General features: G+C 40.2%; 1 protein-coding gene across 5 annotated transcripts in view; it reads left to right on the forward strand.

Moving 5' to 3' along the window:
* The window catches only part of MYO1B (myosin IB), a 104,444-nt gene extending 82,164 nt beyond the window's left edge, over positions 1 to 22,280 (forward strand). For 2 of the 5 annotated variants that reach the window (XM_033064597.2, XM_033064596.2), the window contains exons 19-31: positions 54 to 147; positions 578 to 727; positions 2,497 to 2,565; positions 4,077 to 4,163; positions 4,471 to 4,557; positions 7,119 to 7,205; positions 10,294 to 10,368; positions 10,765 to 10,899; positions 11,763 to 11,869; positions 14,179 to 14,311; positions 15,767 to 15,919; positions 16,856 to 16,983; positions 19,307 to 22,280. In XM_033064597.2, the coding sequence (XP_032920488.1) occupies positions 54 to 147; positions 578 to 727; positions 2,497 to 2,565; positions 4,077 to 4,163; positions 4,471 to 4,557; positions 7,119 to 7,205; positions 10,294 to 10,368; positions 10,765 to 10,899; positions 11,763 to 11,869; positions 14,179 to 14,311; positions 15,767 to 15,919; positions 16,856 to 16,983; positions 19,307 to 19,430 (1,429 nt within the window). In that variant the 3' untranslated portion in view covers positions 19,431 to 22,280. The remainder of the gene's footprint in view (positions 1 to 53; positions 148 to 577; positions 728 to 2,496; positions 2,566 to 4,076; positions 4,164 to 4,470; positions 4,558 to 7,118; positions 7,206 to 10,293; positions 10,369 to 10,764; positions 10,900 to 11,762; positions 11,870 to 14,178; positions 14,312 to 15,766; positions 15,920 to 16,855; positions 16,984 to 19,306) is intronic. The other 3 variants (XM_033064594.2, XM_033064595.2, XM_033064598.2) reach the window with 3 other exon arrangements.
* The last annotated feature ends 5,365 nt before the right edge of the window (positions 22,281 to 27,645 follow it).

Here is a 27,645-nt window from a genome sequence, read left to right on the forward strand (position 1 = left end):
AGAAGTTTTAGAGCTGGGGGTCATGTTTGTTAAGCTCATTTACTCCTTCTTAGGGCTGGAGTGGAAGTGCTGTTTAATGAATTGGGAATCCCTGAAGAGGAATTTTCCTTTGGTAGATCAAAGATATTCATCCGCAACCCAAGAACAGTAAGTGAAAAATGCCTTCTGCAAAATCAAGCCCTCTCTCCTGAGGACAGCATCATTCACCACCTGGTTCCTGCAGGTTTTTCTGCATGCAGTGCTTTGATACATTACTAGGAATGTGGCATTAAAAAAAGCACTTTTGAATGTTAGACCCATTAAAATCAATGTGAATCGAGGTTCTACAATAGCTGTCAGCCTTAATTTAGTATAATTTTCAAGCACTGACTTGTGACGTTGTGTCTGCCACAAATCTTGTTGGTGTACCTGCCTGTGGCTCTGGAAATGAATAAAACAATGTGTGACTGAGGGGGCACTTCAGTAAAGAAGGGATTTCTCTTACAAGAGCTGTGCTTATGGGTTTTTTCCCTTGTCTCTTCTCTCCTGCTGTTTTTCTTCCAATGTCAAACAAAACCCTAAAATCCCCCACACCCAGCTCTTCAAACTAGAAGACCTGAGGAAGCAGCGTTTGGAGGACTTGGCTACTCTGATTGGAAAGATTTACAGAGGCTGGAAGTGCCGTACTCGCTTCTTGCTAATGAAAAAATGCCAAATTATCATCGCTTCCTGGTACAGGAGATACTCAGTAAGATCCTGTCCTTACTACATGGGGGGTTCTCTTCATGGTTTAATACATGTAATCCTCATAGGATATATTACCTCAATATGTACAGAGAGCTGTTGAAAGAATTAAATTTTATGTTAATGCTTAAGTACCAATAGCGAGAATAAAGAAAATTCAGTTTCTGTAGATTACTGCTAAGTGCTTACACTGTGCTTGTTTTTAAAAAAATTAAAAAGCTCACCAGAGTCCTTTCACTGTGGGAGAGCAGGATTCTATGGCTCAGCTGGGAAGAATCTTTTCATTCAGCTAAAATGCTGTGCTTCCCAACACTTACAGCGCTCTCCAAACATATGGTTAATGTGTAAAAAATGTTCAATAATATACATGTGCAGTTCTGTGGAATTCAGTCATTCCTAAGCCTTTTTGTGTTTTTTGCCTTATTTGGAACATTTGCCTTAGACAAGAATGCTGCCTGTAGGGGTTTATTTTAATTGTAACTCCTAAGACTGGTAATTTGGTATCATTATTGATGCAGTTCATCCTAAAGCAGTTTCAGTTCTATGTTTGGACTGGGTGCTCTGTGCCACTGAACTGAACAGCACTGTTACACCACTCTCATTTCTTCTTGGCAGTTAGTAAATAACACTGGCTTACGGGATAAAAAGGATTTATTTGTTTTTAAAACCACTCTTGAACTTCTCAGCTGTGTTTTGTTATTGCTAGAGAATAGCACAAGCATATCAGAACCCTTGATAAAACACAGAAAGTCTTCTTAAGCTGCAAATTGCAGGTTTGACAAATCCCAGTTTTTCAGTTGACAGGCACTTCTGTTTGTCCTCTTGAAAGCCATCAGTGTTTGCTTCACTTCTCTTGGATAATTAGAGGGAAGTATAGATAATTTGGAAAAAGTATGACTGAAGCATACTTTTTTGCTGTAAAAACCCTTCTCTCTTGACTTGGTGTGACTGAAAGCCCTGTTCCTACAAACAGCATCATCACAGAATTGCACTGTGCCCATATGGCTTCACGAGGATCTTAATGAATTTAAAATGGACTTAACTGCAGCTAGATTGGCACAACTTTAAATACAAAGAAATGGAAACAAATGCACGACCAAGAACTGCTGATTTCTTAACTGTAGGCTTTCACTGCCACTGAGTGGGCTGAATGTCAAGTCTAAAAGCCCTGTTGTAAAGTCTGTCAGTTTAGTGTTATACTAAATGCTGGGCTGCTGGAGAACTGTGCTTTTTAGAAGGAAAATGCTCAGCTGTCCAGGAAATTTATTGTTCAACCTGGCATAGTTAAATAGCATCCAGCATCTCATTCAGGAATCCATGGTTTGGGTTTTTTCCTCTTCCTGAGTTACCATCAACCATAATAAAGGCACTGTGGGTAATAGGAACAGCACATACCTTATGAAAAGGTGGTAAAAAGCTTAGCCAACAAACCTGAGCATTTGTGATAGTTTGTGTGCTACTCTGGTGGTGGGAAAGACAAATAAAGCTCTTACTGTTAGCATTTAATCTGCATTTGTGCTGCTGACCATGAACTTAGTGTTTCTGTAAACAGAGTGACATTGTCCATGCAGCATTGTTGATGTGCTTTGTTTCCCCTCGAGTTGAACACAGAATCTACACTCTGATCTGCTCAGTCAGAAATTGTTCACTTTTTACATTTAGTGCTTGTCTCCTCAAGCATATTGTCAAATGTCAGTAATGAAAGGTTTATTATGCAGTGTTTAACAGACGTAACATTCTGTTCTAAGCATCACGTATGTATTTCCGATACAGCAACAACAAAAATACCAGAAGATAAAGAGTTCAGCTATTACAGTACAGTCGTACATCAGAGGGTGGAAGGTGAGTTTCCTGTCACTGCAGCTGTCTCTGTTTGAGGAGGTAAGGAGCAGGTCAGAAAACACTTTCCAAGTACACTGAGCCTCCTGCCTTTCTTCTCTCCTTGGAGCTGTGGCTGTGCCACAGCCACTGTTAAACACTTGCAGCAGAGGTGAGTTCAGGATATCTGTATGTGCTGCCTGGGCTATAAATCCCTGCAGACAGTGCAAGTGGAATGCTGGGGCCACACTAAACCCCTGGGTTATCCTTGAGGCATCTTCTGCCAGGGAATTCAGAGACCAGCAGCTCCAGAGAAGGATGCTCTGGGGCTCTGCCACTGAACTGATCTGGAAGAAACAAATTGTGGCAGTTATTCTGTGCTTAACAGGATTCTCATCTTAACAGGATTCTTAAAGAATGAATCCAACTGAAAGCAGGATTAAAATGAAGAGTTTGGGTTGCCTGGGCAATTTGTTACTTGGGTTATATCTTCAGTTCTCTGTCTGCTAAGCAGAGGAGGGAAAGTGTACTCGTGTTGAGAAAGTAGTTCATTGCTGTGGGCTTGTACTGTGCCTCAGTTTGCCACATCACTTCTCTGAGAGGTTTGTGCTTTGTGAAAGGATATTCATGCATCCTAGGAGATATTTGAGGAATGATGTTTTAATAGGAGGTAAAAAGGAGATTAACAGCTCACATTAAAGCAGCTACTGCTGTCCATCTTCAGAACAAACTGGGCTCTTCTATTTTCTTATTAACCTTTCTTCACCCTGCTAAAGGTGGCTTTCCCCTCTAGTTAGTGAAGAGAGAACTGCCTTTGGTTCTGGGGTCAGTTCTCTTTCTGTCAGACAGGAAGGGGCTGCAGTTAGTAGCTGCTGGTGTAAATTGTCTCTCCTGCCCAGAAGGCTTTAAAGTTTGCCAGCAATAAGGTAACATGATTTGATTTTGCTGTTTCTCTGGATTTTTACTTTGTCTTTATTATTTGGTTTAAATGGGTTAAAAATATCCTTTCAGTCTAACTGTTGATGTGCTGTCTTTTCCCATGAGCATTATTTGAAGGAAACTGGGTTAAAAGCATCATCTCTAGTTATGGTTTTCTGTTTGCCATTGGAGAGCAAGCTCTTTTGCAGTAGCATTACCGTGCAGGAAAGCCTGGTATGACAGCAGCCTTTAGTGTGACCTGAAGCCAGGCAATTTACTTGTGATTTATCCTTTATTGCACTCTAAATGGATTAGACATTTACTGTATGGAGAAAAAATAACGTTGCCATTTTGCAAACAGGCATATAGATATCTCAGGTAATGCAGCAAAACTGGGAGAAAACTGAGCATTGAACTAAGATCCCCTAAGCTGCCAGTCCCCAAGTCTTGCAGCTCAGAATCCTCCCTGGGGCAGCAAGTGTTAGGCTGGCCAGCATTTGGGGATTGGAGGCAGTGATTTTTTTGGTTTTGCCTAGGTTTACAAGTTGCAGTGCCCTATTTCAAAAATATAAGAAGTTACTTATTTATTTAAAAATTGCATTTTAAATTGTTTACAGGCTCGGAAACTTCTCCGGGAGCTCAAGCATCTGAAGCGTTGTAATGAGGCTGCCACAGTAATTGCTGCTTATTGGCATGGCACCCAGGTAAGGAAATGGCAACAACTTGTGCAGCTGTGTGTCCCTACCTAGAATGAAGGAGGATAGTCCCTCAGGATAGTTATCTGGGAATATTGTCAGGGGCTTAAACCGCTTTGACTGCTTAAACTGTTTTTTTTTTTAATTTTTCTTTGCTGCTAACATGTAGCTGGTGCAGTCTGGGAAGCTGGGACACGCTTTAATATTTGCTGTTTGTGGTGACTGGTTCCTGGCTCTCTTTCTTGCACCAGTGGGAACTTGCAGTAACCTTTTCTCTCCTAAGCTTTTCTATATCCCCTTTTCAAATGCATCACAGGCACGAAGGGAACTGAGACGACTGAAAGACGAGGCTAGAAATAAACATGCTATTGCTGTTATTTGGGCTTTCTGGCTTGGATATAAGGTACTTCATGCACATGTCACATGTCCCCCCTTCATTACTCAACAATGCCATCATTTCATCACTATTTCATAGTGAGAATTAACGACTAATACAATTCAGTCTTAAATAATGGAGCATGATCACCGATTCCTTCCATTTCCATTCATGCCACACCTAATAGATCTGATAGCATTGTGTATGCCAGTTTTTTTGTAGAGTAGGGAGTTCTTTGCATGGCAACCAAGTACAGATTTGCACTAACAAGCCATTAGACTAGATGAAAAATGACTGGACTGCAGTAATATCAAATTAGGAAATGCATTTAACAACATGTAAATATGAAAAATGTGGTTTGTGGGGGGAGAGAAGGTTGGGGGTTTTTGGTGTGTTCTTCCCCATGCCCCCACCAAGTACTTTCAGTGACACTGTGCTAGTGATACAACTGAGATTTTCATCACATTTTATAATCTGTGCTCTGGACAGTCTTCATCCACAAGTTCAAACCAGCCTTATTAAGTTTCATTAAATTCTAGTTATGATTAGTTTAATAGATTCTCTGGCTTTGTTTAAGCCAATAAAAAAAAAAATTCAATAAGTACAAGTAAAGCAAAATTTTATGAGCTGATCTTTTAGCAGAAAATGATGTTAGTTTGCAATTCTAAACTTACAGCTCTAGAAAAATCCCAGGAATTTCAGCATCAGCTGTTTGTTTTCAGAAGCAAAGTCCCACTGAAAGATTCTTGCTAATCCCCAGCCTGTAGTTGTGGGTTATGTGAACATTTGAAATGCTGTTCACTAGAGGTCAAAAATATACTGGTTTCAATTAATAAACTCCTAATTTAGTTGAAAACCATAAAAACATTAGACTTAAAACATTTTTCAGTTATTATTTATGTTGTGGGTGTGTTGTTAGAACACCTTGCCAGCTGGATGGAGAAATGTGCTCAAATTACATCTGGAATATAATGCTGTGTTTGACCTTTGCTATTTTGGTATAAATCTAATAGATTTCCAGCATAATGGCAACCCTGGGAATCCAAACAAACATGTACAGAATTTCCTTCACACTAGAGAGTCTTCAGAACTTCTCAGTTCTAGCTTGATATTTAGTAATGGTATAATTTGACAGACACATGATTTCCTCTACATTTGATTAAGCACATTGAGAATTTATTTTATTTTTAACCAGAGTTCCTTTCACCAAAAAAATCACTCAGTACTCCAGAAGAGATATTTATTTTCATAGTTTTAAGATATTCCTTTGAATTAAAAGATACATCCAGTGGATGCAATAGTGTTAACCATTTTAAATTTCCTCATTTAAATTTTTAATAGATTTGGATAATTTTAAACATGGTTTAATAGTTATTTTTATCAACTGGCTCACAGGAATTTAATGAAAAATTGTCTCCTTATTCCTTGAATAGAAATAATCTAAATATAGTAATATATATGTATAGGAAGATAATAATTTAAATTGAATTAAGTTTAGAAAAATAATTGCAGTCTCTGATAAGAGAGACAACTTTTTATTGGTGTGATCTTTTATCTTTTCCTGGGGAATATTTAGAACAAAAATTTTTAAAAGTTATTATCAGAAGTGTCTTGCTGTACCAAAAAACCCAGAAACAAACAAAACATAAAACAAGAGTGAGCCTCAAGTACTCAGTTTCCTTCCTTTTCACAAGATAGAAAATTCTTAGCTTTGCATAGCTCTTGCTTTTACATTGCTGTGCAGTAGGAGCTTTTCTGCCAAGCAGATGAATGAAAACACAATCTCTGAGTCTACATCTACTGCACATTAACCTTTCCAGCTGCACCAGAAGAGCATGACTGGCACAGGCTGGAACTGCTGCTGCACAAGTCTGATAACTTACAGCTTGACAAGTGCAGGTGCAGGGCTGGGCTGCTCTGGCTGAGCCTGTAATACTGCGACTCTTCCTTGGGTATTGTCATCAGATAACTGAATTAAAAATATGCTGCTATCTCCTGAAATGCAGCATTCTGTTCAGTTGCCCACACATGCCTCAAATGGCTTTCCTAAAATTGAGTGATTGATGAAAGGTAGGAAGGTGCCTATTCCTTTTTACATGAGGAATGCGCTAGGTTTTGGCTTTACCCCTTAATTCCAGACAGACATCATATAATAGGCTGGAGAACTTTTTATTGTTTTAATACATAGAGATCAGAATACAAAATAACCTTCAGAATAAAAACCCTCATTACAATGCTGGAAAGTCACCATGACACACAATTTCAGAGCTGATGGTGAGATTTTAGTTCTAAACGTGCATTGTTTGGATAGTGCAGGCAAAGCTGTCCCAGTATAATCCAGCTGTGGGATGCACAGAGGAGGAGGAAGGGCTGACAGTGAATAGGGGGGCTGACCAAATTCCCACTGTCCATGCCACATCAGCCTTGTTTCACCCTCTGTGTGGCTGCACTCCCCCTGCCATGCACGCTGGGTGTCCCAGGCCGGGGCTGCTCCTCCGTCCTGTCCCTGCTGGGGAGCGGGAGCGGCGATTCCCGGCGGGTCTGTCTGCATCGGGCTGTCTCTTGTGCTCACTCTCTGAACCTTTTAGGCTCGGAGGGAGCTGAAACGCTTGAAGGAGGAGGCTAGGCGTAAGCATGCTGTGGCAGTCATTTGGGCTTACTGGCTTGGACTGAAGGTACTTTCTCCGACACTCCCATCTGTCAACATGGACTCAGTAAAGCGTGGCACACCTTACTAACACTTAATAAACCAGCAGTTGTGCGGGATCACTTGGAGGGGATGCTTTTTTACACATTGTTTAACTTTGTCCTGGACTTGGCTTAACAAAATCTGAAATTGCCTCACTTACAGCAACATTGAGGCATTGGGGTTTTTGGTCGTGTCAGGAATCGCAGCTTTCAAGAGAGAGACAAAAGCCAGGTTAAAGGGACTCTGTTACACTTGTGGACTTTAAAAACTGACCTACCTTGGCAAAGGTCCTATCTGGAAAGATTACAAGGATGTATTTTCTTGCTGTGACCTCTGCTTGTTAGAAGGGGAAGTGGGGTGGAAGTGTCTGACTCTCACTGCTGCTCGCAGTAGACCCCTGATCCTGGTGTCAAGGAAGGCAGGCTGTAAAGACAGTGGTCACGTCCTGTTGCATCCAGCAGCCTTTTTAGGGCCTGGCATTGCACACAGCTACCTGTGGCTTGTGACAGCCATGAATTCCTAGAAAAATTGAGATGCGCAAAAGCGTTTTGTTTCCCGTCCCTTGCTTTCAAGAACTGGTTGGCAAAAGAAAACACATCTGTAATCTGGAAAAATGTAGTTCTGCTCTGTAAATAGACTAAGAAAATGGCATCTTCAGATGTTTCAGGTCTGTGCCCAAATGTTTTAGAGATGCAGCCCTGAAGAGCTGTGGAAATCTGAATCTGTTTGGTTTGGCTGGGAGTGGCTTTGGCTAATGGGGATGTTGTACACCACAGAGGTATGAAAGGGACAGTTCACTCAGTAATGCAGAGCAAAGTTCAGCTCTCATATTCCTGTGCTTGTCCTGACGGTGATGAAATGGGACAAATAGTTAGAAACATATATTTATATGTAATATATCTTCAGTTGTATTTTTAAAAAATCCATTACAATACATACATGGAAACCAGAGCTGGAAAATACAAAGGAGCCATTTTAAGAAGTCGTTCTGCAGATCAGAATCACACTTTAGGTACTACTGCCAAAGTAGGTCTGTTTTTATGACTTTCAAGCAAGGCTATGTCCCTCCTGAGAACTCAGAGGCCGTTTTATATCAAACAGCAGCATTTAAATGCAAGCTGAGGACTCCAAAACCTTTGAGGCACGTTACAGCAGGAATACATTTCTGCAGTCTGCGGTGTGGTTTTCAGTGAGTTCGTTAAACAGTGTAAGCTACATTTCCAGTTTCCATCTCACTTGAAATACACAGATTTTTCTGGATAAGACTATAGTCTGTCATTCCAGTATATCACTGTTATCACAGGTAGTTTGAAGGCAAAGTCCTTTCACCCATGACATGCCAGGCTGAAGAATTAAATTGATAAAAACAATGAAGATTAAACCATTAAATTGTGAGGATTCTAAGTTTTTGGGTTTTTTTTTAAATTGTATGCCAAGTAGATTTGAATAGCATTTGTGGTACTTTCCAGATTTAGGCTTTTCTGGAGCAGCTTGCATTTCTCAGTGCTTGCTTTGCAGCTTCCTGCAGCACCAGTAGGATGTGTGGGTGTCTATTAGCTCCTTTCTTCCAAATTAATTTGCACACCTTGCAGCTCGCAAAGAATAATATAAAGCAAGATCATTAAGGAGAGTCTATGGTGAGATTTGGGGTGATTGTTGTTGGAGTGGCTTTGAGTGTGCTAATTACCATCCCTGAATAATTAATAAAGGATGTACTCTAATTTTGGAGCGCTAAGCCTTGCAGAAAATGAATGAATAAGAACTCTGATATTTTTTTCCTATAAAGTGAGGAGGAAAAAAGTATGCACTGAATTTGCATGGAATGACGACAGCTGAATGCTGCCAGTTTTGTTGATGCATCTTAATATGTAATTAAGCAAAATCTGTTTACCTGTGGGGATGTTTTTTGTCCCCAAATGTGACAGATTCTTGCTTTCCAAACACCGGTCTATCTTAAAATGCATGAATCACTATGAGGCAGAAGGGGGTGCCAAGGTAAATTTTCTTCTGTAAATTGAAGGGGATTTTATTCTGTTCTGGTTACAGAGAAACCAGCAACACACAGTGAGTTGGCTAAAACCACTAAATTTTGCTCTGGGGTAAATTATGCAAAACCACGATGTTTTCCCTGGGTTTTGCCCAAAACCCATAACAGGTGTGTTGCAGGCTGTGCTAGAGTTTGCAATAAAATGTGGGGGATGTTTCAGCTGACTTGAGGTGAGCCTGGGTGTCACATAAAACTGCAAACCACTTGGGCTCTCCCTAACTGCCTTGTCTGGATTTTGATCTATGCCAATTAGCGCTGATAGAAATACAAAAGGCAAAACAACTCTAAAACTTGCACTTCCAAGTATGTATTAAAAATTAATATCACCTGCAAAAATTATTTTGATTATCACCTTTTTGATTTTTTAAAATAACTTAATTGGTTTTCAAATAAATTTTGGGAGCAAATATCAAGCTTGCTAATATTAACCAACTTTTGTATTGATTTTCTGCTCTGATCAAGCACCAAAATCCTACTTTTCTTTTGGAATGAAGACTTCTTGTGTGAAAAGAATTTTTTCATGTAGAAGTCTGCTCTGAAAGAAAAAAAAAAAATCCCCTTTTTTATAGCAAACTCTGTATTAAGAATTTTAAAGGAGAAAAATCTGAAAATTTCAGTTAACTCTGTAATTAAAATCAAATTAGTGTCACTTCAGACACAAGAAAATTGTACCATCACTGGTGATGCCTCACATTTTCCAGTCCAGCTTTATGCAAAAACCTTTTGAAAACAGATGCATGCTGTGAATTCGACAATATTTGAATAATTTGCCTTTTTGGAGGGAAGTATTTCAAATTCCTTGATAAGTTTGCAAATAACTGCCCTCAGGTCAGCCGAGGTGTCTTTCAGACATCGTGGTCCATGGTTTGCCTCACATAATTTAAGTGTGACCAGGTGATGTTCCCATTTCAGGGAACTCTTTGCATGTCTTGTTTTAATGTTTCCTACTACAGAGCTTGTTTAAAAGGTACCTGTGCAAACAAATTCATTCTTTATATTAATTTTGAGGGTTTGTTTAACTTTCCAGGTCCGTAGAGAATACAGGAAATTCTTCAGAGCCAATGCTGGAAGAAAAATTTATGAGTTTACCCTTCAGAGACTTGTATGTATATATCTGTACAAAGCACATGTGCACTTTCTGTGTTTTAAGCTTTTATTTTCTATCAAATGTAACAGTTGTGTTATGAAAGCCTTTGTAAGGAAATATCCAAGTACATGGAGAAGTGACAAATTAATATTCTGATATTGTAAAGAAAGGATAGTGATAATGTTTGAAGGTGTAGGACTGGTATGAAGTATTTGCCACACTTCTGTAATACCTAAATCTGCTTTTCTTAATATACCTGGCTTTAAGAATCCATATTCTGGTTTATGAGAGCTGAGAGTTGCAGTTTGGTAACTGTGCTTTTTAATCACAGAGCATCTGCTTTTCCTTGCGTACTTCAGTAACTCTGATACTTGAACATTAATAAAACATCTTGCTTCAATTTTATCACAGATGCAAAAATACTTCTTGGAAATGAAGAATAAGATGCCTTCTTTATCACCAATAGATAAAAACTGGCCAGCCAGGCCTTACCTTTTCTTGGATTCAACTCACAAGGAACTAAAGAGGATTTTCCATTTGTGGAGGGTAGGACACATTCTGGTCCAGTCTGTGCAGAACTTCTTCCCAAGATTTTCAACAGTTTTGTTCACAAAGGGTCTATTTTTAGAATGTATTTCCTTTGATTCCAGCCAGGGTAATTTTATTTTTTTGGAAGGAGTATGTTTTTTGATCATTGCCTTTGGCCTGCTAGGGATATAACTATCCTGGCTACTCCTTTCTGGGGCTAGGGAGAGAGGTTTGCTTCCTGCCATCAGCCTGTTAATTAATAGCTTGTAATGCTTGTGTCCATGGCCAGGACTTAGACCAACGTTGGAAGTGCTGGGTGGAATTTTTTACTTATGAGCTGTGCTTAGCTGAAATTTGTTTTGGATCTTTGGCCGGAGAGAACGGCGAGAATCTGTGCAAGTGCTGGTGGGACCTTTTATTGATCTTGTGGGCTGTGTTTTCTGTGGATTGTCAAGGAACAGTTTTTCCTTCTGAGCCTGCAAAACTCACACTCTCAGCTGCGTTTTTTCCTTGCTCTCTGCCTACATACACTTCCAGAATTGTGGAGCTGTATTTTTGTGTCTGTGAGCCTTTTTAGCGCACTCTTCTGATGAACGGTACCTCAAAGATAAGGCTCATGTTGGAGTGCAGTGTGCTCACAGGAGATGTTTTATGTTTTGGTTTTTTAATGTATTATTTTTGCTGTAATTCAGAAGTATCTAGAATGGGTGAGGGGAAAAGCACCTCTCCTGTTTATTGTCAGTGGCATGTAGGATGGAGCTGAATCACTTCAGAGGCACACAAAGAATGTGCATCTTGAGCAATGAGCAAACATTGGGCTGGGGTGCTGTGAGATTGGGAAAGATGATTTTATGGTTTGTTTAATATATCCTGTTTTGTAGTGTAAAAAGTACAGAGATCAGTTCACAGATCAGCAGAAGCTTATATATGAAGAAAAACTGGAAGCAAGTGAACTCTTCAAGGACAAGAAGGCTTTATATCCAGCCAGGTAATGACTGATTCTGCTGCTTTTGGTGTACAAGAAATTCAATATCCTTACACAGATTTGGGAAACTAAGCAAGATTTTGCTTTTTATCTCAAGCAGGAAAGTGCATTTTCCTTCTTTGACAACATCCCTCCCATCATTTGCCTTTACCATCCTGAAAATTGACCTCAGTTAGAAGCAAACTTAGATGTTGTTACTGCCACCAGTCCTGTGTTAGGAAGAAATTCTAGTCCAGAATCCGTGGTGCTTTGTGGTTCTTTTCCCCTCATTCCCATCAGGCTGTTTCCTGCAATAGGAAAGGTGGAGTGAGCTGGAGGGCTCTGAGAGTTAGATGCATATCTTTTTGCTAAGATGCTTGAAAGAAATTTTTATTTCCATTCTAGAATATTGTTTTCCTTTTAATAATGTGAAATCTCTGCAAATAAGTTTTTTTTTCGTTGCGCAGATCATCGAGTTCTTTAAAACTGACACATTCTTGTCATTGCTATCTGTAGAAGCCAGCATTATTCAAGAAGTGCAGTAGCATCTAGTTTTATTTAAGGAATACACTTCTTTTGGTATGCAATAAAACTGACAAAAGAGAGATATGATGTCCATGAAATAAGTTGGCTTGCACTTTTAAAGTGAATATGAGCTTATAAATTGTGCTGTTTCTTAAAAACAACCATCTTGTGCATCTCAAGAGAGTTTTCTCTTAGAAGCTGTAGTTTGAGCTGAGCAGGAACAAATAGAATGAGAAACACGGTTCAGCAGAGGGAGGAACAGGAATCTGCAAGAGTTTATGAGAACAGCTCCATGCATGGACAAGCTCTGCTTGTTGTGTGTGTGTTTCCTTGGTTTTTTGTGTCATTTTTTATAGAGCCATTTCCTGTTTTCCTGTAATGGGCTCAGTGTACATTTCTTTTTTTTCCCCTTCAGTAGATCACTTACTTAATGGTTATATATGCTAGCTTTTGGTTAGTTCCTTATTTGCTTTGAGATGTCTTTTTGTGCTGCTGGGGAAAGAGAAAGATGGTGCCTTTGGACTTTCCTGTGAGCAACCAGGTCTTTTTAGGTTTTAGTCAGCATGCAGCTGCTCAGCACAGAGCTCCTTGGGAAGGAAGGAATTCTATTTATATCCCTGGTTTTGTACTTTTTGCAACAAGGCTGAACAATGAAATAACATATAGCAAAATATATACACACACACACACACATATATATATAAAGTCACTTTTATCAAAGACATTCTTAAGTGGTGTATGTGATATAGGAACTGTTGATTCATTTCAGTTTTAGCTATAACTTGTTTGATCAGGGATGAAGTCCACAGGGAATCTACTGTTTTGATGACTATGGTTTCGTAATGCTAATTAATAAAAACCAAAAAACCCCAAAGCTCCAACGTGGTGGAAAGTTAGAATTCTTTCCCTACCCTTCATTCATGTAGTAACTTTTCCATCTCTTTTTTTCTGGTATTCAGAGCTCCTACTGTTGTTTTGCTGTTGTTTTTTTTTTTTTTTTAATTGGCCTAAGGGTTGAGAAAATTACTGTATAAAGTTTCTGATTAATTAGTATGATAATGTTTCATAGGATATGGGTAATTTTCTGTCTGTGGTATAATTATTTAAGGGAGAGAGAGGGACTTGTGGGTACTAAAATTGCAGTACCCTTCCTCTTCTTTCCCATCTCTCTGTGTGCCAGAGGTGCAATTGCAAAGGCAGTGCTGTTCCACATAATGTATTGGTTTCTCCTGGGCTCCAGTCTTGGCAAAGCTTTGCATTAATGCTTTGCCTGTATTTAAATCACCATTTTTAAAGTGACTTCCAAAAAAGGAAGCAGAATTCATAAATTCTTGGCCTGTAGTGAAGCCCTTTATACACCCTGAGGTGTATAAAGATGGGGGAATTTGCAAGTGCAGCAGGGGCTGCCACATATTTCACAAACAGCAGCAGATCTTGGAGGCAGGTTCATGTCTGTCACTGAATCCTGCCTGTCAGCATCAATGGAGTGTCAGTCCTACTGAGATTTTATTTTCTGTTTTCAGATTTTTTCATATTTTTTTCAGTTACTGGGTACATATTCAAGGATGCTCATGTGTCTGATATCCAAAGCAATTTGGCCCATTTAATTGGAAAATGCTTCTTGAGCAAGGAAAAACCCCATCCTGTTCTGTCTGTGGTGATAACTTTCTCTTCATTCACGATATCTGAAAATTTTATTTGGTTCATCTCCTCACAAAGCCTGTGCTGGTGTCAGGTTTGCTCCTTCCCTGAGGTTCATGTTTAACTTTGCTGTTTCCTTGTGTTTCCTTTGCTGTTCTTCTGGGCAGTGTTGGGCAGCCATTCCAAGGGGCTTACCTGGAGATCAGCGAGAACCCCAAGTACAAAAAGCTCAAAGACGCTGTGGATGAAAAGATCATTATTGCAGAAGTTGTGAATAAGATCAATAGAGCCAATGGGAAGGTAATCACATGGATCTGATTTATCCAGCAGGGTAGATCATTTTTGTTATTGTAATTGTCTGAGGATTTTTAAGGGCAAGACTGGAAATGTTGGTTTTATGTAACTTGGTGATTTTAAACACCTCTTTTAAATTTACATAAAGATTGCTACAATCTTGTTTTGTAGTTTCCAGTGACTTTTCCAAACAAAAATTGTATCTCATCAGCTGGCAACAGACTTTTGTGTCACAACTAAATGTAGTCTCTGCACTCAGTTAAGATCTATTTGCCAGTTAAGGAAAATAAATGTTTAGAGAATCTCTTATTCAAGTATTTAGAAAACTTAACGTTTCAAAGTCCACGCTGTCATTCAAGCTTCTGATTATCACATTGTATTATCTTTTAAAATTATGAGTGGCATACTGTGCTGGGTTTGCCTGTCTTCCAAAGCTCTGGAATGAAGAGGCAAGTTTCTTGTATCGTTTGAATAAAGTTGTTAAATATGGTGGGTACCTTTTTGTTCTGCTAACATAGAACGCATTTTGCATTTAAATTATACTTATTAAAACAGGAAGTGTTATTCTGCCTTAGTAAGCTTAATTGCTTTCGCCATATCTGTCTAAATATTAGAGGTAGTAGATCTCAACTTCTCAGATGTAGATGTCATTTATGCATTTGTAGGAGTGAAATTAGATTGCCAGTTGTTGATTCCAAGTTAATTTTCTGGTTTAGAAGAAACTAATTAAATGAAGACAATATCTTTCCTGTACTTGCATAGGCTACAGCTCTCAAGATTAAAAAAAAAAAAATCAACTATGGTTCTATGTGCTTAAGGCAGCTACTTCTTAATTCTAATAAAGATTTTATTCTTTAAAAGTTTACAGAAGAAAAATGTGTATGTGGATTAAGTTCTCATTTCTCTTTCTTAGTGTTTTCTAAGACAAATTTAAGAACACATATTTCATGCTTTAAAAATATTTTTCTTTTGAAAATATGTATGCTTATCCTCTTAAAGGGTAATTGCAATAGATAAAGGGAGAGAACATAAATCTGAAAAGTACTTATGTGATTTGTGTTGCTGTGCATCATAGTTTTGGTGAATAATGATCAATATAGACTTAGTGTGTGATGATTTTCCTGGAGATTTAAAGAGCAGGAGAAATGAGGTTATCCTGATTTGCATAGTTTCAGTGTTTCACTTTCTGAATTTTACAGTAAGCCAGTAATTAAAGGAACTGTTTATACCTAAGCATATGTGCCAAAATGAGCTAAGCTTCTCAGTCTATAATTAGACACATAAATAAATTTGACCTGATTTTAACTGATCTGCAGCTTTTACTGAACATCAAATGTTCACATTTGCTAATGTGGGCCAAGCTTTTTAACTCTGTGAACTCTTTGGAGTCCTAGTAGGTGCTCCATGAAAATCACTTTTCTCCTCATGTAGACCATGATCTGCATTTTTGCATTTTCACAGGCCGCATCCAGGATTTTCCTATTAACCAAAAATAACGTTCTTCTTGCGGATCAGAAATCTGGGACTATCAAGTCAGAGGTTCCACTGGGAGATGTTACCAAAGTGTCCATGAGCTCCCAAAATGATGGATTCTTTGCAGTGCACCTCAAGGAGGTTGGTTACCACCCCATCACACAACAATGTGACTGTTCTGTGTGCAGTGATGTAAAACTTGTTAATTATCTCATAGCATCAAACCATAGGGGTTGGCTTGTAGGCTCAGAAATTTATTGAACTTTGCCATAGCTGAAAAAAACTTTGATTTAAAGCTACTGAAGCCAAATGAGAGCAGTTTTTACATTATGAATGATCATGTAACTGAAAATCAGACTTCATGTTTCACTGCAGTCTCTTCAGGATCAGAGTTTTCCACTTGCAGAATGCTTCAGGTACCTTGAGCCAGTGTTTTCCTTACATGAGCTGGTAGAATATTTCTCTCTTCTTTATGGGATGCCAAGAAGTCCACGTTGAGGCACAGTTAATTTGTTACTCAGTTCTAAAGCACTTAGCTCAGTGCTATATTTGCCTCGCTGCACTGTAACCACTGCTCTGCTAAAATCATTAAGCTGGCATCTGTATTCTAGCCTAAATGAATTTGAAGACTGTTACATACAGGGTCTTTTCATACTCACTGCCATCATGCTAATCCTGTTGATGGTATTTTGCTTTTGTTCCCATCTGAAAGTGGGATTGGATTGGATTGGATTGGATTGGATGGGTTTGGATGGGATTGGATTGGAAGTTTGCTGTGGTATATCCAGATAAGGGATACAGAAGCACTACAGTTTTGTAGGGAAATTAAGATGACCCTCATTGAGGCCCAGAAGGGATTTTTTTTTTTGCTTTTCTCATTTGATTTGTAGATTATTTGTGTGCAAATGGTATTTTGGTCCTATACACTGCACTGCAATCCCTATCTAACTTACAAGACAAAAGATGGTTGTTTCCTCAACCTGGGAAGAGAAGACTCCTTGTAAACCCTCCTGCCTGGCTGCCATTTAATCATGCTCAAGGTTTTGGTAGTCCTAACTGCTTTCCTTCCTCTTCCAGGGTTCAGAAGCTGCCAGTAAAGGAGATTTCCTGCTCAGCAGCGATCACCTTATTGAAATGGCCACTAAACTGTACCGCACTACTCTCAGCCAAACCAAACAGAAGCTCAACATTGAGATATCTGATGAGTATGTTTCTTGTTTGCTTAAGAGTGCATTTGCTTCAATGCAGCTTGCTAAAAAGTCAAGTGTCTAGTGCCAGAATAACAAAACACTGTTGTGTAGCTCATCCTTCTTTTCTCTTGACAGAATACTTGTAAAGAGGGATCCAGTGTGCTCATTTATAGTACTCATTTTGGCTTTTATGTCCCTGAAAGTCATTACAGAAAATGTGCTTTTGTTAAAGTACTTTCAAATAGGGCTGTGAAACAGAATTGCTGCCGTAGAAATAATCAAGAGTTACTACATTTGAGAGAACAATTTTGCATGTGACTGAGAAGTTCACAGATTCCTATGAGATATTTATAGATTAGAGTGGACACTAGGTGCCAAGTTCTTCTGAAAACAACCCAAAAAGAATACAAAGTCTCTCCTCAATCCAATGTAGGTTTATGAAGCTCCATATTCTCTCTTGTGAAGGTGTAACAACCTATGGTTGTTGGGGGTTTTTTGGTTGTTCAAAAGCTCTGTTTGATGAAAAGTTTGCATCTCAAAATAGTGTGTCTTTCTGCTTAGTACAGTTTCATATTTTGGCCTTAAATAAGGACTGCCTTTGTTGTGTTTTTAGCTATGGAATAAAGGTGGTTTTGTCTGTTTGAACTCCTAAAGTTTGCTGAGTAAGAGTCTCCCACTTAGTCCACCATTGTCATGTGGCACTTTTGTTCTGTGAAGTGGCCCCTCTTTTCAGTAATGTTGATTTGGTGGGTTTATTCACTTTGAATAAAGAAGAAAATTTGGAACCCTTTAACAATGGTGAAGTAAACTTCCTGTAGGCAAAAACGGAACCTTTTTATCCAGAACATACTGTGTGTGCTCTAGAGTCATGTAAGTGAGTACAGTTCGTATCTGTTCAGAGTTAAGGACTTATTAAAAGGCTAATTTTGCTCTTTCCTTGAAAACAAAATCTGCCATTTCCCTTTGTTCTGTTACCAGATGTCATTTAATTTGCTCAGGAGTGTGTGGTTTTTTTAGTCTCTAAAACAGTGTGGCTATCCCCAGTAAGTTTCTAGTTTAAGAGGAGCTACAAAGGAGTAAACTACTAAAGCCAAATTTAAGCATGTATTGCACTAATCTGGATTGCCTGCTTGCCTTGGGTCTGGAAAACAGACCTAAAACCAGACTTTTTGGGATGTGGTTTTTGTTTCTTCTCCTGCAGATTAAAAACACTCGTGTGTATTGCCATTCAGTTTATCCAGACTAAATAACTTCAAACTGTTCGCATCTCTGTTGATGGTAAAGCCCGAGTCTTCTCCCCACTAGAGTTTAGACAGAAGCACAGCTAGGGATTGAGGAGAAAATGTGGCCTTATTTTGGGTACTCTGCTTTTTGGGAAGAGGGAGCCAGCTCTGAGGAAAGCAGGAAAGCAGCACTGAAGGGCAGCTCGGCGCAGCAGAGGCCACTTCCTCCCCTGAGCTCTGCCGTCAGCTTGATTTGTGGTTTCCGGCTGCAGAGCAAATTCTTTGAAGTTTTTGGCCTCTGCTGGAGGACTTTTTTAAGGATGCTAAAAGGGAAAATCGGCTGTGTTACAAAGGACTTTTTAGGTCAGCAGCCCCTGCATGAGAGCCAAGAGGCAGCACTGCTTTGCTTACTGCTTTTAATCTCGCTGTCCAGATCCGTGAGAGGCTCCGCAGGAGCTGGTTGGGTTTTTGTGGTGGTGGCTTTTTTTTTTTTAAAGCAATTCTCCACATTCAGTGAAATTTCCCTTCCAGTAAAAAGTGAGGAGTCAACTCCAGATTAATTTACCCTGAACTGTAGAAAATGTCTAAATTTGGAGAGTGCTGGGCAGGAAGTGAATTTTCTCAGATGCCGAGCAGGGGGCTATAAAGGCTAACTAAGGATTAGACATATGAGAGCTGCTAAAATACCAGATGTACTAAATTAAGCATAAATCAGAACAACTCCCAGTGTTGCTACAGAAATACTGAGCTTCCATGAAAACAGAGAAGTCCCTTTGGCTGACAGTGAAGTAGTTGGAAATAGGCTTTGCTGCATTTCTGGCACATGAAAAATTCTGTTTCAAACTGTTTGTTTTTTTTCTAAAGAGAGCACAAACTAACTTGTAAAATGTCCACAGTTACAGGCAAAAAGCAATCATTAAGAGGTACAACCTGAAGGAGATTCTAGCCATACCATAACCTGTGGCTTTTTTATTTATCTCCCAACTCTTTATTATTAATACAGAGTGAAAAATTACATCTTTTGGAGTGATGCTTAGAACCAACAGGAAAATACTTCTGCTCCTCATGTGTCTTTCTCTCCACACTTAACTAAAATTTTTACTATTCCCTCTCAGGTTCCTGGTCCAGTTCAAACAGGACAAAGTGTGTGTGAAGTTCATACAAGGCAGCCAGAAAAACGGCAACATCCCAACCTGCAAGCGAAAAAACAATCGGCTTCTCGAAGTGGCTGTCCCTTAACTGCAGCTGGTGACTCTCCCTTTCATGGACTTGTTTCTTTGTAATAGTGCAATTTTAGTGGTTTGGTTTTGCTATTTTTATCCCTTTCTGGAGCTGTTGATGGCTAATAGCTTTAGAAACCCTTGGCAAAACAGTTGCTCGATCGACTTTGAAATCTTTTTATTCATGCCAGAGTTTTAACCCTCAAAACCACAGATTTTTATCCAGTGAGGCGTTTTTACCAGCTGGCACATATCTGTCATACAACCAGTCATTCTCTTTGTTTAGCAGCCGTATTTTAGTGCAGCATATCATAAACCCACATATTAATGGTAACTTACTCGTATTCCTTAGTCTAGAGACCTGCTTAACAGGAATTACCCCTGGTCTTGATGCTGGGTGGTCATTTGTGCTGGGTGTCCTTTTATCCCAGGCTGTCCAGGTGTCTGGCAGGCTGCCCCTGTGCAGACCAGCAGAGCAGGGGCTGATAAAACAACTCCTGTAGCTCACACTAGGACCTGTGTAACTCAACCTCCCCATCAGCACAGCACAGAGACATCTAATTCTGCAAAATAGAAGGAATAGATGATTGCACAAGCAGCTACATGCATAATTTTATAGCAAAACATGCGGAAATTTCGAAACAGCATTTTTAATTAGGTCAGATGTTTTTAATGACTTTATAAAGTAGAGATCAGCAGAATTAAAGAAGCTTTTTTTTCACAAGAGCTATAAAGTTCAAGGCATATTTTCTGTTCTGCTATTCTTCTTTTAAATTATGAGTTAAGATTAGAGCCTGAAAAATGCAATAGTATTCATTACACAAGTAAATGCTAGTTATTTAAACAGTTATCAAGTGAAAGGTTTGAGCCTTTCTTTTAAATATTGGCATGTACAATGTGCAATAAAACATACGTGACATTTTGTGAGATTATTTATAATACACTTTTGTGTGGAAGAGAGGATTGGTGCAGACTGCATAGACAATGTAGGGGTTAAAATAGATCTGTGTTGTTAATTTGCAGTTTTTAGAGTGTACACTACAGTTGTCAATTTGGGAAGAATACTTAGAATTTTAAAAAAAAGAAAAAAAATCCTTAATTTGAGGGTCTGTATATAAATTGGTATTATGGTAATAAAACTGTTCTAATTCTGTGCTGTTTGGTACTCTTATGTTATAACCATATTTTTGTACTCCAGACTATTTTATATAACTCGTGTGCCTGATGTAAATGCGTGCGCAGAAAATACAATCAAGGGCCGCATTATCAACCTTCAGTGTAACTGACTGCACTTAATCTTTTATAAGCCAGAAGCATTAGCTGAAATCCTTGAGAGGAGAGATGCTTTTCCAGAGGGAAGGACCTGCTCACGTGAAGGGTTTGTGGGACGTGACTGTGTGATTTGTCGACGCGAGGACGGCGGAGGAAGCGCCTTGTATTTCTGCAGTCTGATCTAGGACAGATTAAGACCCTGGCTATCTGATGTGCAGTGCTGGAAGTCCAAGCATAAATAAAAGAAAGAGAAAGAAAAGTGCAGAGTCTCCTTCCTCTCCCCGTGGTGATGTGATGTAGCGCTCACGGCTCCTCTGGGTAGTTCAATGTTAAAACAGTGTTTAACTGCAATAGGTGTTCAAGTGCTAATGGCTATTAGCCTGAAAAACACAACTGGTTTGGGTTACACCACACTCTGCTTTGGGATTAAATGGTTTTGCTTTGGGATTAAATGGTTTTTCTATGATTTGGATGCCAAGCAATTGGTTTAACAGGCTGCTTCAATGTTGCTGTTAAAAGTCCATGCATGTGACCTTGAAAGGTGGGAGTAATGAAAAGATGTATTTCCCAAACTGACAAAAAGCTGCCTCTTCCTCTTAATTGTAGTTTAAACCCTTCTTTTAATATATGAGTCAGGTTAATAGTTTGATAAAATTTAAATAATTTTATATATATTGTAATTACAGATACGTGCAAAGGAAATTTTTGAATCGATTTGTGATGCAAAATTATGGTACTTGAAGGGAATTACTCCATTGCCTTAAGAAGACATCACATCATAATGACAATGTGGCATTTAAAACTCCTAAATCCTGTATTAGAATTTATGCTTGGGGAAGATTGGAGAGTTCATAAAACTATTCACTTTCTTGGAAGTGAAAACCACATGGAGAAAATTTTGAAAATTAATAAAAAAGTAAGGAAAACAAACATTTGAAATCTGATGTGATTCTGTAGTTGCTCGCAGGTAAGAAATGGGTGAGTTTGGATTAAGAACATCTGGATATTTGGCCCATGAAACTAGGCAATTACAGGATAATATGAGGATATTTGTCCCATCCCAGCCAGCTCCCTTCTATTTTTTTTACCTTTGCAGCAAGTTATAATAGCCATACCTGCAAAAGACTGGAAGAGGGACAAACTCCTCACCTTGAAGTTTCTCTTGTTTCCTTTTTCTGGACTTCTACAATTTCTGCCTTGTAAACAAGCTGGTACTTTGTGACAATTATCTTTTGTCTCTTGAGTACTTCTCAATGTACAGAGCAAGTTTTGCTGACCATGAGTTATTAGATATTACTAGGAGAGCCATGGTATCTTGATGTTTAGATTTAAGCATCTTGGGTGTTGAAAATAAAAATGCAAGGTCACCTAACCACCTAGCGCTATTTTATTTTCTTTTGTTTTCTTTTATCACTTTTATCACTTTCTTTTATCACTTGGAGTTGTAAAGAGAAGAGTATTCCTGCTATGGTGCTAACCTTACTTTTGCTTTTGTAAATGCTATTCTTTCATCTCAAAGCTGGGCAAGGATCATTAAGAAAAAAAAATGGATGCATGATGCTTTCTAGAATCAAATAAAATTCTGTTCCTAGACCTATATTTTCTCTGTATCTCTATCTTTCTTATTGCAAAAAGAACAGGTGACTGGTTTTTAGATTAATTATACACAACACTGATGTGTGATTTGAAGAAAGAAGAAATTTTTGTTTTGCATGTGATTCCTTGAGAGGCATCCTCAGTGATCCACGGTAACATTTTTCAGTCCTTTCCTCATCATAATTTTTGCTGAAAACTCTGCAAACTCAACTTTTCTAACATTGTGTTTTAGACCAATTGCCTGAGAACAGAATTATAGCCAGTTAAACCTGATTTTTAAAAATGGCTTTGGGCCCCAAACCTATCATATTCTATGTGTCTTGTGATCTGTTTCTCTCCTTTGTGCTTAACAATTCTATCCTGACTTCTTTTAATGTAGACTTTCCATGTCCTGACTCACTGGAATGTTTCCTCCTGGACTTGAAGGTAAAGGGAGGTTTAGTGCATGGAAAAGAAAAAAAAGGGATAATTGGCAGAGCAGAGCTTGCTGCTGCTGAAATATTGAGCAGTAGGTGTGAGCAGGGGCTGCTTTAAGCACAGACACTGCCCAGAACTGCCACGTTCTGTCTCACAGCAGTGCCCCGTCCCTCCCTTTCCCTGTGCTTCTGAGGCAGAGTGGGGAGAGGATAGTGGTGAATTTACAGTTGCTGTTAGTAATTGTTGTGGAAATGGGTGTTCATGTAGGTTGGGGCAGGTTTGCGTTGGGCAGGCTCAAAAACTTAGCTGGAATGCAAAGAGGAAGAAAGTACTCCTATGAGTTTGTTGGTTTTGAGTAAATGCATTGCTATGTTATGTCTGGCTGTGTTTCTTTACAGTAAACTAGTGCTATTTAAAGAATTGGGATTCTGTTATTAACTTGATCTAATGATCAGCTAGAATCCATTCTGCTCCTGTTCCCTTCCACCCATGAATGAATTGAGTATTCAGACTTTAACTCAAAATGAGAGTTAGGACAGTCTGAGACCATGGAGTTAACTTTGATTACAAACAATTGATGAAATTGAGTTCTAAAACTATTAAGAAACAGATTGGTTCTCTCATTGATTTTAAACTTTTAAACAATTGACATTTAGCTGTGGACTGACTGGGCAAAATTATGAAGTATGAGGCACAAAGGGCTTTATATATGAATGAAAACTCAAAAAATCTGAATCTCTTAATAAATAATTAAATTATTATTCAAGGCTGCACCCTGCACTTAGCCCAAGGTAAGGATCTCTTTACTGTGCTACATTTTATTGTTTATGGTCTGCAATTATTAAAAAAAGCAAAAAAACCCTCAACCAAACCCCAAACAACTAGATATTCTTGTGGCCAGGAAATCTTCTTCCCTGGAAACATGGCAGAGTGCTGGGGATCTTTGGGGAATCCTTCTGTAGGAGCCTGGGACTTCACTGCCCACTTCCACCCCTACCCTCTGAAACATCAGATACCTTTAGGCTGTTCTCTGACAGTGGGACATGGTGGGTTTTGCCACAGTGAATGGGGATTTTTACTGGCCTGGCAATGTCCCTTCTGCACGTTGTGAATTCTTTCCCCACCAGTATCTGGGTCCTGGGTGGTCTTTGAGATGCTGGATGATGTTTCTGGCTCACATCACATTCTGATTTCCTCTTGCCCTGTTCCCTGCAGTGATAACAACCTTAACAACCAAGAGCTGGTTTTAATGAGAGATGCTTTGAACCCTTCTGAGTTACCTCCTTAGCTGTGTGCTGTCACCAGTGCTTCCCAAAACTCTCGACAAAGAGCAAACCTGAAGCCTGAAATGTGAAAAGCTGCTGCTGCTGTATGCTCTGTCTCTTCCTGTTAGAGATCTTGAAGTGATGTTGTGATGGGTCTCTGCTGGTTTGGTTCACCACACGAAGCCTTCAAGGTTGCTGTGCATATTTCTCATAGCCAGAAAAAATGAATCCATCAGAAGATCAAATAGGCACTTTCAAACTGATGCCAAAAGGAGGGAATTCATTTTTAACTGATGCAAAGGAGGATTAAATAGCTGTGAATACACACAGGTATGTCTTTACTTGCTATTATGCTGTGTAGCTATATCTTGGCATAAGTTTAAACATGAAGACTCAAACTGGAGGTGTTCAAAGCAATTCTGTATGATTGAATCCCCCATAAGCTATTGATTGTTACTAAAAATGAAAAATGAAGTTCAAAAGTTGTGGCTGAGCTTGCAGTGGAAGATCTAAATTTTCATTACATCACAAACTTCTTAAATCATATGGAGATTGTGGCCTTGTGATGGCAGGTTCCTGAGTTTTCATGAACCGTTATGGGGATGATTAAAGAAAATTTGGCTATTTCTGATAAAGAAAATATCAATGTTATATTCAACAATATAATATCAATGATGTAATACATCAATATTATATTCAACAATATAAAAAATACTGTTTTTATAAACAGACAGCAAACATACAGCACCATAGGTGTAGGAATGTTTCCAGCTCATAGTCAGCCGATTACTGGCACAGAGATGTTCTCCTTGACCCTCTATTTGAACACTATTTAGAAACTGTTGTGTTGGTGGGACCTCGTTGGCTCCAGGGATGCAGGGTTTGATCCTACTGGTGAGGAGGCAGGACTTCTCAGGGTAAAACCAGCAAACCAACAAGGGAACAAACTGGAAAAGGAAAATGGGCACTGTGAGCCATTCCATGCTTCAAGGTTCAGTCCCACAGAATCACAGAACAGTCTGAGTTGGAAGGAATCCCTAGTCCAATCCCTGCTTTGAACAGGACTTGAACTACATGAGATTGCTCAGAGCCCTGTCCAGTGTGACCTCCTTCAGGTTTTTCTGTGCAAATAGGGTGAGGAAAACCTTTTCAAAGAGAGGAGAGCATCCTTCGCAGCTGTCAGACCCTGGGATGCTGCATCCAGCCAGGGTGGAGCAAAACCAGATTAGATCTGGTTTTGGTTACTGTGCTAGTCCTGATCCACGCTGTTATTTGGAGGCTTCCCTTGCCCTTGTGGCTTTCTCCTCGTGTTTTGGACTCCCAGATATTCCCTTCCCTCACCTTGCCCCAGTGTACCCCACAGCTCCCTTTTGTTTGAGACTTCTCCCTGTCTCTCCAGGGTCTTGGTCGTACTTGCATGGAATTTTCTAGAATGATGTAAGGAGGGGCATGAAATTCTCTCAGAAAGGAAAGCATATCCACACCAGGGTGTGGGTAAGAGGCACTTGGAAAAGGTGCACGAGCTGCCAGGCATCAGGAGCTTTCAGTGACTGCTGAACTGCAGCCACCAGGCTTTGGCTGCTTTGGCTCCTGAAGACCTGGGCTCTAAAACCCACATATCAGGACAGCAGCCATCCTGCTGCCTCACAGGGAGCTCATGAGGTCTGGCAGGCAGCTTTGGGTGCTCACTTCAATGCCAACAGCAGCTTGAATCGGTGGGAAATGTGTTTGGTGGTAGCGCAGCACTGGGGAAATGCTGTCCCTGCACTTCCTGGGAAACTGCAACTGGAGTGCATGAACACACATGCTTCAAAGAAATGAAAATGTGCAGGGAATGGGGACGTCTTCCACCTGGCACATCCACTGGATGCAACTTCTCACCATCTAAGGGATGTTGTCACGTTGTTCCTTGAAGATTGTGCCTTGGCCCTTGTGGAACCGTACTTCCAGTTTCTTTGTTCTTCTTTTCTTGGATTGTTGCACTCGCAGTATGGCATGAAGGTCACTGTGGCTTTAAGGATGCATCTTTTTTCTCATGAAGAAAAGGTAATTTTACAATTTTTGTTTCTTTTTCAGTGAACTGGCTTCTGATGGAATTGAAAACCATTCTCAGTCTTGGGGAAAAAAAAGAAACAAAATGGATCCTAGCAACCTGTATTTATAGCTATTTCTTTCCTAGAAATGGCTGGAAAAGTAAGACTGAGGCTGTTGTTTCACATTTCAGCGTGAGCTGAACCACCACATTACCTGTCACCGCAGCACCATGGTCTGGTCCTTCCTGGACCCTTCAGTGAGCCAGGAGCAGGGGCTGCAAGGGCTGTGACAGGAGCTCCCTGGGGACACAGGTCCTGTGCAGCCCATAGGGTGGGACAGGGGAGAGGACACGGCATCTGTGACTGGTGTGATGCACAGCCACGCACTGGGGCAGCAGCTGTGCTTTCTGCAGCCATGGCAGGTGTCAGGGGCTTTGTAAGCTCTCCCAGGAGACACTGTGTGTCAAAATCCCAGATTTTCTAACTCGAGACATCCTTGAATTTTTCCAGCCGTTCTTCTAAAACATGGAAGGGTGAGGAAGCAGTGGATACAGATCCTGCTGCAATGTCACCTTCTCAAAGCAGGGTTCAAAGTCTCTCTGTGCCCTGGTGCTGACTTTGTGACAAACCAGACCCCTGCTCGTACAGCACTGGGCTGGGGAGTGCTGGGAGCAGCACAGCCCCTGGGCTGATGAGCCCAGCCCTTGGCAGCCACGCAGGGAAGCCAGAGGTGCAAGGCAGCGGGCGGTGTGAGTGCAGCCACTGTGTCACTGCGCCACATCCGCCTGGGTCACTCAGGGAAATCAGGGATGAACACCAAATTAATGACTGTGTGAAACCTTCCCCCTCCCAGATGATGACAAAATTCTCATGAGGGGCCAGAACCTCTCCCCGTTCTCATGTAGGTTTTCTGTGCAGACACCAAGCAGTTCATTACAGAGCTTCCAGCTGGGATCATAATGTCATTTCCTCTGCTATTTGCCTGGATTCCTTTTTCATATGTTCCCATTCCCTCCTCAGGCTTGCTGAAGAGCTGCTTTGCTAATTCACAATTTACCTGCCAGATAGCTGTGGTGGGAAGGTTGCTCTGGGTTCCTGAGGAAATGGTTGTGCTAATCAGAGAGCTGGTGCATGCAGCTGGCACGGAGCGAAGCACGCGCCTCCTTTTCGGCTCCGTGGATGCAATATCCAGCGTGCAAGCTTTGGCACCAGTTCCTCAGGCTGGCCTGCCTCCAGGCCAAGGATCACATCCCCTGTCCCTAGGGAATGTGGCTTTAAGCCACTGCAGCTCAGCCATGCAGGGAATGTGCCACCAGCAGTCCCTGACTGTGCCCTTCTCCAGAGCAGGCGGTGCCGCTCTCCCCACGTGCCCATGGCAAACACAAGCCATGATGCGCTGTCAGGGCTCCAAACTTGGCTTCTCCAGCCCTCCAGTCTGACAATGGCATGAAGATGGAAGGAAGGAGAAGAAATTTTGGAGAGGCAGCGCAGTGCTGGCACGTTTTGAAAGCTGACTCCTTCGCTCCAGATGTTCTAAATCACATGTGGAGAAGTGTTTGTGGTCAGATGCTGCTTGAAACTGATTGTTGATAGTCTCCTGAGACAGCCTGTGACAAATTGAATAATAAAAATGCTGAAAATAGCATAGTTA

This window comes from Catharus ustulatus, chromosome 7 (genome assembly GCF_009819885.2).
Source record: "Catharus ustulatus isolate bCatUst1 chromosome 7, bCatUst1.pri.v2, whole genome shotgun sequence".
Taxonomy (NCBI): domain Eukaryota; kingdom Metazoa; phylum Chordata; class Aves; order Passeriformes; family Turdidae; genus Catharus; species Catharus ustulatus.